General features: G+C 39.9%; 1 protein-coding gene across 1 annotated transcript in view; it reads right to left on the minus strand.

Annotated features, from left to right (window-relative positions):
- Window positions 1-17,108, minus strand: part of LOC120542825 (proton channel OTOP2-like) — a 32,005-nt gene that overhangs the window by 5,568 nt on the left and 9,329 nt on the right. The window contains exons 3-6 of the mRNA XM_039775510.1: window positions 12,042-12,178; window positions 9,422-9,480; window positions 7,890-8,023; window positions 2,496-3,454 (exon numbers count right to left, since the gene is read on the minus strand). Coding sequence (XP_039631444.1) covers window positions 2,496-3,454; window positions 7,890-8,023; window positions 9,422-9,480; window positions 12,042-12,178 — 1,289 coding nt within the window. The remainder of the gene's footprint in view (window positions 1-2,495; window positions 3,455-7,889; window positions 8,024-9,421; window positions 9,481-12,041; window positions 12,179-17,108) is intronic.

The following is a 17,108-nucleotide window of genomic DNA, read 5'->3' on the forward strand; positions in this document are numbered from 1 at the left end:
CCAGAAGTGTTCGACCATCAATAAATAATTATGCGGCGTTTGTTATGTGTTTTATTGTGTTTTATTTTGCTCTCTCCAGAGTTCCATCTTTTCATTTACTTACTGTTGTATTCTCACACCAACCTGTTTTAGACAACCGTGTCTTTCCAGAAGTGTTTAGCATTCAATTAATAATTATGCATGAGATTGAGCGTGTGTCTACCCGGCGCAGAGAGGCGTGGGTGCGCCATTACGTCCCTACCCTTTGTGCACACCCTCCTCCCACCTCGCGACTACTGTGGTCGGGTGTCTTGGTGGATTATATATAGAAAAGCAGCCAAAACCGCACAGAGCAATGAAACGTCTACGTGAGTCACAGGTGCATCTAGACTGTGTAAAGACCACAGCGACTCCAGTGATGAGTTGGAGGTGGGCACATGAGCGGGCAGTGCATACTGAACGAGAAATCAGCAGACTAGCATGACGGAGGGAGCTGAGTGGACGTCCTTCTCCTCTCCTGCCATTCCATACTCCGCGCCTGAGCGCAGTGCACTCGCATCCCTCCGTCTGGCAGGAGAAGGCGCGATGAGGGTCCGCCAGTTTTCAGTCACGGACGATTGTGTGTTGGTTCGTTCCGTGCATTGTTACAATGTTGCTTTTCTTGTTGATTTATTACATTACCAATTTTTCAAATGTTAATTTTCTCCCTGTGCTTAAAAATCATTAAAAAACCGGCCTGATTATGTGGCGTATGCTACGCCGCGGGTTGGCTAGTACCCCCATATTTCATATTACATGGTTATTAATGGTGTAAACAAATACCAGTTCATTAAGTAAAGAGTATGTGTTTGCAGTGTTGAATTTTAGTACAGAATATTTATAATCAGTTATTGGGACTGAAAGTGAAAGTCAAGTTTTCATTGGGTAGTTTTAATGCCCTCCTCCACAATTTTCCTCTGGCACCAGCCCTGCCACAAGTCAATTTGCCAAAACATTTTTCTCTACTATTTTAAGATTATGTAGAATCTATACTATTGTCAAGCATCTATAAAATCAGATATATGCCAACAATTTGAAAGGGGCTGGTGCATAAGGTGTGGGAGAGCATTCATAACAGAATTAAACAACTCACTCTACTTTTGCCACTTCAGTTTCATAATCCACACCTTAAAATTCACAATGAGAATTTTAGGGTACCCCTCCAATAAGAAAGAGGCATAAACCACTACAAAGTGGCACTTAGTGCAAAACTGGTGGGTATTCAGTTATCCTCAGCCCCCAGCATGTGTATGCTGTTCCTCTCCAAATTCTGCTCCATAAACACAGTTTCATTATGTATGTGCTGTCAAAGGCTATGAATTTAGGGTCAGCATGACTGACACCCTCTATTACTATTCTCTGCAAAATGTGAACACAAAGTGTAGCAGTTGCAGTTGACAGAGGTAACCGTTTCACATATTCAATAACTTTCTCCTTCGATTTATCACTAGCAACCTCCATTAAAATTCCTACAACTTACTTTTTTATACCTATTCATGATGGAAGGCTTTATTGTGCTTAGCTGGCATGCATGTACTTTCGAAGGAAGCACTTATTGCTCATTCTCGTTGAGTTAGTGAATGGTTGAGCATTTTCCTGGTGTGATGGTCACTTGCATTCAAAGCCTCAATTTTCTTTCTCTGGGCCTCAGACTGTAGAGGATAAAAGTCACTGAAAGCACCCTGATTCTGAAGATAGTGGTGTCTAACATTGGACTCTTTTAAAGACAGCAACTGTTTCATTGTGGGTTACACAGATTGGCAGAGCATTTTGGAATGATGCATTATAAAGACGTACTCTTAAGGCCATTCATCATTGAAATGACAATTCTGTTAAGACATTCTGACAAAACGTTTCTGCTAGCTAACCTGTTTTGATAGCTAACATGCAGTGTCCAATTTTGAAAGTTATTTCCGTGATTCGGGATAACCCCTTTGAATTTCATTAGAAAAAAATGAATCTAAGTGATTTAATTTGGTGCAGTGTATACTTGGCGATTTCTTGTCTTGCAAAGATATAAATTCAGCATGTCTGGTTTTTCTAGAGGTGTTTGTAATGTCAATGAGTGGGCGTTTGGATGAAAGTGTCCAGGTGTAAGCAAGGGAGGGAGTATGACTGTTAAAGCGTGCAAAGTGTTTGCATTTTGGCTGAGGTACTGGACAGGCCCGGCCCAAATGGTATCTATTCTCTGTGAATTTGGCCCAAATTCAGATTTCTTTAATATGCTTCTATGCTTTGCTTTCTTAAAGTACACAATGTATAGTTACAATGATAATAGCTTTTAAATAACAGAGAAGAATGAGTGTGCCATGCAGTGGACTGTGGTCCTGTAGTTTCCTTGCCCTGCACCAATGGTTTAAAAATTGGATAGATGAGTGGTGCAATTTGTTTTTGTGTTTATTTTAACTGTGGAGGAGGACTAGGTTTAAAGGATTGTAACATATCTAAATGAGCACTGAATATGAGTACATACTTACAGCAATGTTACTAAGAAGGAGAAAAGCAGAAATATTTTGCATTATCTTCGCTCTGACACTTGTTAATCTGCCTTTCCTTCCTGTAGGCAAGGGGAAGGTCTGTAGAGGGACAGTTGTTACCATGCAAGGCGTATTTTGAAGCAAAGTCATTTGGCATTGTTTTGCTTCTGCCATCTTCAGATGGAGGTTTTTGTCTGATGTGGAAGTCAAACTGCATTTAGTTTCATTCTCAAATGCCTCATTAACAACTCCAACATTTGTGAACTGTGGAGTGGACTGCGGAGATTCCAAATAATTCCAGTGCGTTTCCCTAAATTCTTTGCCTTTCCCAGGTACACAGAATAGTGCTTCAGTGATAAAGAGATTCTGCCCCAAGATCTGTAATATTTTAAATATAGAGAAAAACAGATTCAAGGAGCTTAAAAATCCCAAAGGTGCCGAGAAGAACAAAGCAGTCATTGAGAATACAGAAGTGATCATTGGCCCACAAGAGCAGCTTATAAGAAGTGTTATATCCAGGTGTCTCACTATATTTTTTGTCCTGATGGTGAAAGCTGGCTTCTTTTTGAATCTGTGGGTTATTGAACCCACACATGATGCGAAAAACATTAATGAAAGCAGAGTTAAGTTAAAAATATAATATGTCTGTAAAGACCGTGCTAAGGTATCTTCTGCTTTGAAAAGTACACCAGATGCAATCATGCAACCCAGGGTAGCAGACAAAACCACACCACCCAACAGCAATCCGGGAAAAGCCGTATTAATGCGGAATCTGAGTTGATGTTCTGTCTGATCTGGGATTTTGAAGTGTTCTGATATCCGTCCAATGTTTTTCCACATTACATAGAGCAAGGCAGAGGAGAAAAGGCTAAATTCAATATTGAAGGGCTGCAGGTAGGTGACCGCTTTGTGATAAACATGGCACAGGTCAGACGAACAGGAACAACTGCTCAGGGCATCTGTGAAAAACATGAAATAGCTGGTTAAATTCCCAAATGAAAGAAAAATTGTAGCAATCATACTCAGCATATTAGCAGAGGTTCAAGCAGCTTGTATCTAGTGCTTCTCCTACAGAAGCAGATCTCTATATTTGACCTGTACAAACTAGTTGCACACTAATAGTGATGTCTTAAAATCTGCAGTAGTCAATGTAGTCCACTGTATGGAGTAAACATCCATCCACCTGAATTAGCAAGTATGGGCCTCTCGTACAAACCTAAATTTATTTTATCCATATTAACTACTGCCTAAAGCTGTTTATAATATGTTTGTTTCTTTTGTTGTGTTGTTTACTAAAATATTAAATAGTTAATTATTTTCCTCTCATGGTTTCCCATATGACAGTATTGCACTTTTAAAAGTCTTTTACTTTAATTATGCAGACTGTGTCCTAATTTTCAACAAAGAAAGGCCAGTGAACAGCATTTTCTAATTGAGCATACCTGCACTAATATTGGTGACTTACGTCAGAAACATTTTTTTGTTACATTGGTTTTAGTGCATAATACTGTGTAACACTCTGGCATATGAAAATAGAAATACAACAGTGATATTTTAAAATATTGAAGATTCGTAAGTTTAATATTACATGCCTCACTGCAAAATGAGCTATAAACTACCAATGATACATGGGAAAAGTATGTTTTAGCAAGCTGCTGTTTGATTCATTCAGACAATGTGCTGCTTAAAGTAAGTAAAAGAAAGAAAGAAAGACAGACAGATAGATAGATAGATAGATAGACAGACAGACAGACAGACAGACAGACAGATAGATAGATAGATAGATAGATAGATAGATAGATAGATAGATAGATAGATAGATACTTTATTAATCCCAAGGGGAAATTCACAAAAAGTAAAGTAAAGCTTAGACTCAAATTTATTGTATATCTTTAACAAATATATTACAAAATATTTGATCTTGAACACACTGTGTTGAGATTAAACTTTAGTCTTGCATTCAAGCAATAAAATCCTGCATGGAGTTTGCACTTGTGTGTCTATGTGGGGTCTTTGTCTATGTTTGGTCTACGTTTGGTTCATTGGCAAATCCAAAACTGAATGTTTATTTGTCTAGTGCCCCATATAGCATTATTTCCTGCCTTCTGCTCATCTCAAAGCACGTATGTCCCAAAGGCACTTCCAAAAATATCCACTAGAGGGCAAAATCTAGATAGATACTAAATCTAGGCTAGATACAAAAATGGCCACATAAAATCTTTATGAAACAAAAGATTTATAATTCACAAAAATACTCCTCAATAACAATGAAGCTCTGTGGAGCACAAAGGCAAAAGAATTTACCCAAAACCATAAGGCAATCCTCTGCCAAAGTCCCAATGCCGAGTCAAAAAGTCAAAAACAGAGCATGAAGTCAAAAATTGAAAATGACAGACAAAACAGAAGATTATAGTAACTCACCATTCCCTAGCACTTTCAAATGAACAACCAGGGACTGTGGGAGACCCTTCGGTTTTATAAGGTGGGCGCCAATTCCTGGCACACCCACCACATGACAAAACAGCTCGAGATCCTGGTTGGAAACCCTATAGGCAGACACGCGGTCCAGTCCCACACTTCGGAAATGACCATCAATCTGCTGCAGCCAGGTGTTACATGGATGTCTCCTTGGCCTGGTCCAGCCACTTGGGCTCTCGGGGAATCGCGCCACTTGGCCATAGTCAAGGCAAGTCAAACAACAGTACTCAAGGATTCTTCAAAGAGAAGCTGTACCAAAGGAGTCCAGTCTTTGTCTCACATCACTGGATAGTGTCCATGTCTCGCAACCATGTAGCAAGACAGGAAGCACCACGACTCTAAAGACTTGGACCTTCATTCTTTTGCATAGATATCGGGAGCACCACACACCCCTCTCCAACGACCTCATGACCCCACATGCTCTCCCAGTCCGTCTACTGACTTCATAGGAAGAGTCACCAGAGACATGAATGTCACTGCCAAGGTAAGTAAACCTCTCGACAAGGCCGACACTCTCTCCTCACTCAGTCTCTTGAGAGCCCTGGTCAGAGTATCCATTGACTCTGCGAAGATCACTGCATCGTCGGCAAAGTTAAGATCAGTGAATTTTTCTTTACCAACAGATGCCCCACAGCCGCTGGACCCCAAGACCGTGCCCAACACCCAGTCCATGCAAGCATTGAACAGAGTAGTAGCAGGAACACACCCCTGATGAAACCCAGAATCAACTGGGAAAAATGCAGAGGTTCTGTCTCCACTCTGCAAAGCACTCACTGTACCAGTGTACAGGCCGGACATGATATCCAGCAACCTTGAGAGGATCCCGCAATTTCTCAGGATGTCCCACAGGGCAGCTCGATCAACTGAGTCGAACACTTTATGAAACTCAACAAAGGCTCCAAAGAAACTCTGCCGCTATTAGTGTTTGTGCTACATGAGAACCCTCAGTGCCAGGATGCAATCAATGGTAGACTTCTTGGGCATAAAACCAGACTGCTCTAGTTGCTGGCAGGTGAGTAAGTGATCACGGATCCTATTGATGATAACCATAGCAAGGACCTTACTATTCATCGAGAGCAGTGTTATCCCCCTGTAGTTGCTGTAATCCAGGTGATCACCCATCCCTTTCCAGATAGGGACGACAAGTCCTCTTTTCCAGTCAGTTGGGATGATACCAGTCTCCCAAATGGAAGCAAAGGTTGCTTGCAATGTCTGGACAGCCTTACCACCACCCTGGAGAAGTTCACCCTGGATACCACAGATCCCTTCAGCCTTCCCTACTCTCAGCTGGTTCAGCATCGGTGTAATTTAGTGAGGTTAGGTGGTTCACAGCTAATTGGAGGATCAGCTTTAAGAATCGTGGACCAAGAGATATCCAAATTCCTAGCCGGAGGATCAGCTTTGAACAACAGCTCAAAGTAGCCAGCCCAGCGGGTCACAACTGCATTGTCATCCATAAGGACTGTCCCATCAGCCTCCCTGACTCCAACTCTCCAAGGAACAGATCTGGATGTACATAATGCTTTGATTCCTCTGTAAGTAGGACGTGGGTCACTAGACCACAGATGGTGTGTCACTTGCTCACAGATTCCTCTAACAAATGTCTCCTTATCTGCCCTCAGAGCCCTCGCAGCTGTCCTCAGTTACTGGTACAGACCGGAGTTACCAACAAGTCGCGCGCTGTGATTCCTCTCGATAATATCCAGGGTGCCCTGCGAGATGAAACACCTCCTTCTGGGAACACCTTAAATTTAATCTAGTAATTTCCTATTTTCAGTTTAGTTAGTGATTCATTATTTTTCAGTTCTGCATTATCCAACGGATAATTGGTGCGTCTGTCCATCATGTTACTATCTGTCTGTCATTCCAAGAGATGGTGCATCACAAACAGTAACACTGTTTTTAAGATTCCCATACCAAATGGCCTGTAACAAACACATTCATTGCATGGTGTGCTGTAAACACTAATGCTGAGGTCTATGATGATTACTTAAATTTCAACTATAAATATTTGAATGGAGGGATTGGCATCCTGACTGAGAGTAACCTCTTACCTTGCTGGGGGACCATAGTGGAGTACATAAGTGGAGATGCAACCCGGCTGGGATAATTCTCAGTTTCTATCCCAGTCGGGACAATCATATAATGGATAGATGGGGGTGGAGGGACTGGCTATCAGGGACAGTTTATCCCCCAGAGCAAAAAGTGGCAGTGGTACTCAGGCATTGCCCCAGTTTGGACTCCCACAGGGTTTCAGTGGACCTGTAGTTTAGAAGTGCAACCCTGTTGGAATCCGTGGATGCCACCAGAGGGTGCTGCTGGGTGAAGGTCATCCTACTTTGAGGAGCTTCCACATGTCCCGAAAGTGTTTTGATCATACTATGTTGTGACAATAGAAGTACTCCTGGGTCTAACATAATAGGAGTCATTTCATGTTACTTAGTGGAGTCAGAGTCAGGAGGAGAGGAGATGAAGCTCACCGGTAAAGGAAAAGAGAGGAAGGAAACTTAATGGTGGATATTAAACTTTGAACTGTGATTTGTCTGTTTAGTAAAGGTACTGTATAAATAAATAACCTTTATTTGTATCTGTGACTGAGTGGGGTGTAATTGTGTCTCAGTGGTGCCCTTTTGTGGTCACACAACCCAGCTTAGACATGTATATTTTAATACATAGGTTAAAAGGTGCCACAGTGATACTAAGTGCGGTGTTGTTAGGTTGCAGTATTTAGGTCCCGGTTAAGTTCTGTTCTATGCTCTGTGTGGAGTTGGCATGTTCACTTTATGATTGCAGATCCAAATGCAGTACAGTATATAACATCAACTGTAAATTCTAAACTTCTGAGTGAATGTGCTGTGTGATGAACAGTCCAAACTCTTTATAGTATAGTATACAGTATAAGCTATAAAAGCATACCTGTAATGTTGGTCTGGTTCTGACACTCTTCCACTAATTCATTAAAGAGGTCCTTGAGGTGATTTGAGGATTCATCCAGGACTGCGTTCATCCATAGTAGAATATTTGTAGCTAAAGAGTGCATCAAGCCAAATCTGTACAAAAGGAAAATAAAAGAGATGGATAGCATTTATATTTCAATTTCTTTGTTTAGAATGTTCAGGTTGCTCTAAGAAATAACACCAAACATGAGAAAATGAATCACAGTAAAGCACAAGAACAATGAGAAAGATAGATAAAGTTTTAACGGATTTAAATTTCTCATTTTATAAAATCATAAAAGTCAATACATTGGGTCAGTAGTATGACTCAGAGTGGCCGTTATTGGCACTGGCAGCCTGTTCAAAGCGAACCAAATGAGAACATTTCTGAGAGGGTAACCATCTCATCTGGCTAGACCCTACAGTGTGCAGATGTAGCCAGGAGTTCAGTTTGCCAGTTGCACTCGGTGTGTATGCCAAGATGATTGGTACTTTGATCTTTACTGTATTTGTTGTACATTGAGGTAACCAGCTTTAGTAAAAGACTGCAATGTGCAGTGAATTTCTTCTTCACATTTTTTTACATAAAATGACCTGTGGCACCGAATTTATTTTCGTACCATTTTGATCACTTTTATTTTGTTATCTCCAGAGCGTACTATCCTGTATATAAAGCAGAAGCATTTCTTAAATCATTAATTTGATGTTACACAGTAGTCCTATTCATCATCCTCATCACCTTTATGTGGTGTTCTACCTGAAGACAGAGTGACAGAAAATTTACTTTTCCCAGTTCTCTCTGTTCATGGCTCCACTTGATGCCCACTTATGAGTTCATTCCTATCTATTTAATTGTTCTTGATTACCATCTTGGTTTCTTTCCTTCTGATTTGCCCTGAAGTACTTGTCTTATCACACCTTCTTAGAATGTCTCATTGTCATTTCTTCTATTTATTGCATATGTTTGACAGGTTCTTTGATCTTATGGTCTATACATTTGTTCCCAGGGTCCACATTTAAAATACTTCTAACATGCATCTTTCCTCTCCTCTATGCATTCATAAATGTGAAGAGTATAATTTAATTAAACAAGCTTAATGAGGTACTTTGTTCACTTCTTCCATACAATGTTTACCTGGAGTGAAGCTGATAAGTGGTCCTATGCTGCTCTGCCAGTCAGTGTTGACATTTTTAATATGCTCAAGTCCCTTTTAAGTACATTCAGTTTACTGTGATCTTTACAATGTTTTTTTCAAACTTTTAAATTATACTGAAGAAAGAAATTTTTAAATCAAGAGAATCCTGGTATGTAAATGTGCCATTTTTTCAGCGACTTCTTGATGTCCTGCTATTGCAGAAACTCTGACAACTTTACAACAGCACTTCACAGGGAATGAAATGTGTGGCAGGCTCAATCAAAAGACATGAGATAACGTTACATCGATGGCCATTGCAGACTGCCTCATACTGAGCACACCATGTTCTTCTGTTATCACTGAAAGAGTTCAATACCTGTGGAAGCAGCAGTGATCCTGAATGCAGATTTTAGCAAATGAAAGTAGAAAAAATACCTATTGGAAGAGAAAGAAACCACACTTTAATGTAAATCCTGACATTTCAAAGAATAAATTGTGTACATTTTTGAAAAGTTACATTTATTTGCTTAATTAAGGAGTCACACATACAATACACCAATTAACTACTTTCAGGTTATTTAAGAGATCTCAGTGTCACACTTTTAGGCACACTGTTATCTTGTTGCTGTAGATCTTATTATTATGTTCTTTGTAAAAGGTCTTTGCTTGGTATGCAATTTGAAAGGGAACATAACGTTCTCCATTTCTTCTTAATGCAATTCAGAGTCATGTGAACCAGAGTCTATGCTGGCAAGACTGGGGCAAGGCTGGAAACCACCCTGAATTCAGTGCCAGTCCACTGCAGAGCCTGCTTACACAAACCCATACTCCCACACAGGGTTAGTGTGGAGTCACCAATTAATCTAACCAACATGTCTTTGGGGATGTGGGAGGAAAACTGGAGTAGGCAAAGGAAAACCACACAGACCCAGAGAGAATACTACATACAAACTCCACAAAGCCAATCACCAGGCGTTTAAGGATGCTTGCTCCAGGAGGTGGCAACACTACCTACTGTGCCACTGTGCTGTCCTGTTTGAAATGTTTTATATAAAGTAAATGTTCACATGTTCATTCATTTATTCTTTATAAGGAAAAAAGTGTGAGAGAGAGAATGTTTGGTGTGTGTGAAAGGCTGAAGCAGAGCCCATGAGCCAAAGAGGGTGTATAACAGAAAATACAAATATCAGTCACTTCCTGAAGACTGGGCTCTACTTATTGTTCATCTAAAAATATTTTAGTAAAATTTGAATATTGATGAAGAGAACCGTCTCAGAATGAAACACTTCACCTTTTCTCTTGGTGGGCCAAAATTCTTAATAAAACAATGTGATTCTCCATCATGGTCATTAATCACATGTACCTTTATCTTTTCTCATTGTTAAAAGAAATTGAATAAGTATATTCTAAAAGTCTTTACATTTTTTCCTAACATATACTTCCTGCTTTTAAAAACAAATGTAGTCCTTTACACAAGCTGATGTTAAAAATGTGAGGAAAGCAAAGCTAACACTAAATAAAACAGATGATGGGTTATAAAGTAGACTCTCAGTGTTACTGTCTTCTTTGTAAGAAATTCTCAGCCCCAAGTCAGTATGAGTTTTGCTATGTGCATGAATGGGCTTGCTCCTTGCCTTACACCCTCTGATGGGATTAGTAGGCTTGAGAATTTTATATGTGAGTTTGCTTTTTATCAATTCGATATAATTTCTTCTAAATGTCAATGCAATACTGTTTTTAGCACCAATAAATAAAAGAGTAAACTTAAAAAAAGAGTTGGAATAAGTTGATCTCCTACATACAGTATATAGAGACATTTGTGAGGTCCTATGCTCCTTCTTGACCACTCAGGTTTGCAGGTGATACCACCTCCGCGTTGTATCAAATCTCAGTCCAGACTCTTCATTTGTAACTCGTAGCTGGTGGAACAAGCTGGCTACCTCCACTCTTTCAATGAGTCTCCTTTTTGGTGATATTGGCTGTAAGGTCCTGTAACCTGCACACTCCAAGCTCTTCACTTGTGGTGATCAATTGTATACCCTTCTCCTGTAACACTTGTTCTTAAATAGTTCCCCAGACTGATGTTTACTGAAATATGTTGACCTTTTTTGTAAGTCACTTAGACTAAAGCATCTGCTATGCAAGTGACTATAAATGATCTTAAAATAGCCTGGTACAGAAGAGACAAGTAACTGGTAGTGAATGATATAAATGTGATTCCAAAATTGAAGTCGAGTTGAATCAATGACTACTGTCAATTAGCTCCATTATGAGCTGTTAGAAATCAGAGATGACAAGCTAATGTGGCAGCCATCAATTTTCAGGCAAGGGAGCATTCTGGGAAGCACTTCCAGACCGATTCCCTACCTTTGCCGCAGCTCCACCATGTTTCATAAGAGACCAGTGCTTTCAAGATGAGGTGCAACATTACACTTGTGAAAATGCTTCAGTCTGAGGGTTTCACACATGCTTACTGACAGACTGCAGTTGAAATCTGCTGTGATCAAAGTTTTTTCAAAGTTGTCTTTCTTTGTGCCATATTTTAACACACCTCTGATTAGTTAACAACCAGGAGCTGTACGCTTTATTTATTTCTCTTAAATACAAGTTGTGTTGTTCAGTCACAGGAAAATCCCAATGAAACACCTGGATTTCACTTTCACATTGTAACACAATACATTAATGAATCATTTTTATAGGAATTGTATCTCATGGAAAAATAACATTCTTTCACAATTGTGGGAATAAAAATAATAATAATTGTGAAATATTGCAAAATCAATGTGTCATGATAGAAAAGTGAATGCAAATTAAATTACAAAATTGCAAAATGATGTATATTTTTCTATTTTTACGTGAAAAGCTTACTAATGTACTAAAGCCAAGCAGTATTTATTACTTAAAATGTACATTCTCATTCTTATGAACAGCACCCTGGTTATTTTTATAAAATCAGTCATTACCAGACTAAATATGTGAAATAAAGGAAGTCGTACCTGCATGATAGTATACATTGCCTGCACTAATGGGAAAGCCACCATCAGTGGGGAGGTGCACTGGAGGATCTCCTGTTGGTAGCCAAAATAAACACAGTCCAAGATGAGAGTCACCAAGGCAAAGAGAGCCAGGCCAGCTTCAAGAAAAAGAGAAAAGAGCCATCGTCATAAAGACAGGAAGAAGGTAGAAAGAAATCTGCTGGAGGGATTACAGTCAGTCGTGCTGCATACAGTAACTAGAGTTCACCTCTGAGCTTCAGAAAATGTAAGCCACAGCAAAGGTGGTAGTTCATGCCACAAGTTAGAAAACACGGAACCACATAACTGAGCAGCTATTGCAGGGGTCCTCAATCACAGTCCTGGAGGGCTGCAGTGGCTGCAGGTTTTTGTTCTAACCTGGTTGCTTAATTAGAAAGCCATTCTTGCCAATAATTTAATTTCATGGCTTGTTAGTGCTTTAATTCTGCTATGTCCAGTCATTCTCATATCCTAGATTTTCTTCCCCTTTCTAAGGATATCATCCAAATGATTTGAAGGCTAAAATGGACAAGTAATTCTCAGTCCTTCACTTTTTTCTCTTTCCTTTCCTTCTAAGTATTTAATTAAACCCAATAGTGCACAATAAATACACGCAGGTAGAAATGGTAACAAGCTAAATGGAGAAATGCTGGTCTCTTTTATCATTTGCATGTTATTGCTAATGAGGAGCAATTAAAAACCAAGACTACAGCTGTTTAAGACAAAACTGTGCAATAAGGGCTCAAAATCTTAATGAGCGAGACAACTAAAATGAAGCAGAAGTCTTACTTGAGCAATAAGAGCTTTTTGTTAAGCAACTGGGATGGAGCAAAAACCTGCAGCCACTGCGGCCCTCCAGGACCGTGATTGAGGACCCCTGAGCTATTGCTTTATTAGTTATCTTTATCCCAAGAAACCGAACCACTGAAAAATAGTACTTCAGCTTTGTTCACACTTGCATATTTCAAAACAAACTGAAAATGTTTGTTCTTTTTTTAACTCCAATAGATGCAACTTCTTTTCTCGCCGTTAGTACTTACTTTATTTAATCTGGCCAAAACAACACTGACAGGTTACTGTGCAGTCAATCGCTCCAGACTTTGCACCATCTTGCTGAGTTGTACCCTTTAAAATTCATATATATGTGTTTTTGCCAACAGATGTGAGATCTGTTGTAAATCTTCAGTGACATATTTGGCCCAGCAAAACTTTGCTTTCGTGGTACACATTAGTCAAATGAAGAAGTGATGCCAGAAAACTTCAGGTTCAAAGGGTCGCCTAATCCTGCCAGGATTTCTAGTTTTTATTATGTAATTTTAATGATTATTTGTACTTGTCTGAAGACATATTTTTACCTGCACAATATTTAATTGAAAGACTTTAATATTTCTTAACAGATATAGTCCTTACTGTGAAACCGCTGACTAGTCACTGTTTATAGTTTCAAAAACACTGAATAAATATGAGTTACAAATAATATTGAAAATTGAGGATTATTCTTAGAATGCATTTATTTTCTTATGCATAATAATCTTCTTGGCTCATGAGCATTACAGAAAGTTTCTACAACCAGACGGATGTATAGTACATACAGTATGTATAGATGGATAGACAGACACTTCATTGATCTCACAGTGAATTTTAAACATTAGAGGAGCAATCAACATTGACAAAAATGCATGTCAATATAAAATGTAAGTAGCAACTCAATAATCCTTAAGTGACTAAAACACCATCAATACACAATCCTAGCAAAAGTGGGACTGCAATGATTGCTAGTAAAAATGGCCTTATGTAGTTGTAGTGCAGTCAGTGTCTGTGCATTTGGATCAGTCTGTTGTTGATGCTGCTGCTCTGTATAGCCAGAATAGTCTAATATACAGGTGGTCCACAACCCAGAATAGCTGCATTAACCATCGCTTCTCCCCTAACAATGCAGGCTTTGAGGCGTTTAATACACTGGAGAAATAAAACACATGACCCCCCTAATTCTGCTTGCTTTGTCCAAGTGGGAGTAAGTTCTGTTCACTACGTATTGTGGAAACGACCCGGACACAGACAGGCGGACATGTTGTAATTCACCACCACATGTTTATTTACACAATTATTTACAAATATGGTCACTCAGACCCAGTTCCTTAGTGCACAAACCCCAACTCTCACTCAGTCCTGGCCACAAATGCCTTCTTCAGGCCGCCTCCACACTTCTTCTGCCTTGTCCTCCATCCACCCGACTCTAGCGCTGAATGAATGGAGACGGCCCCTTTTAAACAGTCCCCGGATGAGCCCCAGGTGTTCCCGGCATTCCTCCTCTGGCCATGCCCCAGCGTGGCGGAAGTGCCGGCTGTCCTCCCGGCAGCTCTCCGGGTGGCATCCTAAATCTTCCCCCCAGCACTTCCGGGTCTGGCGGAAGTGCTGGGGGAAACAGGTCCCCAAGGCATTGGGGCGCCTCCTGGCGGTGACCACGGGCCCCTACAGGGTGGAGCTTCCATGCCCTGTACCCGTGGCCCCCAGAGCAACCAGGAAGGTGGCCCCCACGTGATTCAGGGTGGACTCTGACCCTCTTCCAGTCCCTCACAGTGTCCCGGCTGGGTCGTTGCCCCTGGCATCCCTGACAGTATATAGGCCATTCTGATCCTGGTAGGAAAACTGCAAAGGATCCAGTTCTGACTTAAATAGAGAATTGAGAAGGGCCAAGACTGGCCTCCCTACAGTTTTTGCCATGTGTGATGTCAAAAACTGATAAAAAGACTTGTCATTAAAATTTTGATTTATGATCTCATACTTCTTATTGTTCTTTCTTAGGAGCTGAGGGTGTTTGCACACAACTGGAATCCTTCCCAGGCTCTAGTTAAAATGAAATATTAATGGAAGAACTCTTCTGTACACACGTTTAACATCTTTTGTCTGATGACATCTAGGTCTGCGGCTTTGCCCAGATAGAGTTCTTGTAGGAGGAGGTGCTCTTGTGGAAGAAGGTTAGTCTGATGTACAGATTGTGGTAAAAAGCTACGACAGCATAGAATGTCCAGGGTTGTGGACAGATGAGCTCAAGAGGGTTTGAGGAAAAACCCCTTTGTCAAACATGTTAAAAACACTGTTAAACACATAGGCCCTGTCAATGTTTCCCTCCTCAGACTAACAACTGGATTGTATTATTATCACTGATGTTTTCATTCCTTTCCATGCCTCCTGCCCATTTCTTCGTCACAGCCTGTCCTCCGTCTTTCTTACTGTAGATCTCTTCAGTCTCCCTCATCCATATTAGGGTGTTTTCCTCCACTATACTTGATAAGATCATTCACTTTTATTTTATCTACAGTTTCCCACACTAATAAATCTATACATATTGACCACTTAATTTTTGTGCACTAATAAATACAATACTGTATCTACTTACTGACAGACACACACAAATGTTTATATCTATATGTTATAGGATGTTATAAGAAAGGAACCGACTGTTGATGTGACACTAGCACATTCACCAACACAGGCCCAAATTACAGCCATAAATGAATTTAGCAGCATGTCCGCTGACCATGGGATAGGAGGTAAGATTCCATACAGAACTGAGGCCAGGTTGGAATCAAACCAGTGTCTAAATTCTGAGTCATGGAGATATCATCCGCTGCTTCACGGCACCACCCATTAATATTCTAAGTATGTGATTTCTGTGCAGGATCAAAGCAGATAGGAATGAAGTATTTCACAGGTAGCAGAAAATCATGCAAGCGGTAATTGTTTCCCAGCTCATAGTAGTGAGAAGTCAAGCAAAATGACATCTTTTATTGGCTAACTAAAAAGAATACAATATGCAAGCTTTCGAGGCAACTCAGGCCTCTTCTTCAGGCAAGATGTAATACAGAAACTGGAGTTCCACGTGTTTATATACACATATATAGGACAAGAAACAACATTGGTAAATCTGTAAGTGAGACATCTTAAATGTAAAAAATTAATAGACCTCTTCAGGCTAAGATTAATTTAACAAGAAAGGAGAACGATGTCTAGTCAAGATCGTTGGATAAGATAACTGTCCAACAAAGTCTTTTGCAGTTTCTTATGAGTTTTTCAATACAATATGGGTCTGTAGACAGGTTGTCTGTGTCAGTCCAGAAATGCAGACAGTCCTCATATCTGGCCATAAAACTCTTGTCTCTGTTCAAACCATGTTGTAATGTGTTAAATTTTAGCATGTGTTTGACTTGCTTGAAGTTGCCCATAAGCACTGTGACTTTAAAGTCCCTCTCACCGTGTCCATGGCTGCTGAAGTGGGCCACTACAGGAAAAGCTCACAGAAAAGTATTATCATTGAAGCATCACCTAGGCAGAGCAGTGAAACAATTGCAAATGTCAAGAATGATGTGGTTCCTTAGAACAGCCCAGAAGTGCCCATGTATAAAAAACACATGAAGACTAGAAAAGCAAACAGATCGTTTTCTGTGCATATAATGATTACTGATTACTTGTGAAATTGTAAAGTGTCTGATTCTTAACCTTCAGAGCACAAGGCTCGTGCCAAATTAATACAGTAATACCAATACCCCAGACTTCCCTGGTAAATTTGCAGAAAATATTATCATGTGGCACTTAACATCCTGCTTGCTATTAATCTGGATTGCCCTCCATATGAAGTAATTCCCGGTGGTGAATTGGCCTATATGCTACATACTTTTATCTCCAAACTCTAAAGGCATTATCTAAAGTCAAACAGTTGAAGTGTTTAATTGTGTGTTATCAGTGTGCCCTGTGAAGATGCTGTGTCAGCAGTTATTATCATTATTGTTATTATGGGCAAAGGGTCATATATAGGCACAGCAGCAAATCTGCTAAATAGTTCATAGGACTTTTAATCTTCTGAATTTTATATGTAATAAACATGCCAAGAGCCTAACAAAAAGTGTTGCTTTGACATTTATTAATGATTGACATATGATTAATTGATCAAGTTTTTTTTGTTTTTTGTCATATTTATTTTTGTTCCCTCAGTTGCATAGCACTGGAAAAGGTGAGGAAGTTGGAAGAATGGAGAAGGGCTTTGGAAGA

The sequence above is a fragment of the Polypterus senegalus genome, chromosome 1, assembly GCF_016835505.1.
Source record: "Polypterus senegalus isolate Bchr_013 chromosome 1, ASM1683550v1, whole genome shotgun sequence".
Classification (NCBI taxonomy): Eukaryota; Metazoa; Chordata; class Cladistia; order Polypteriformes; family Polypteridae; genus Polypterus; species Polypterus senegalus.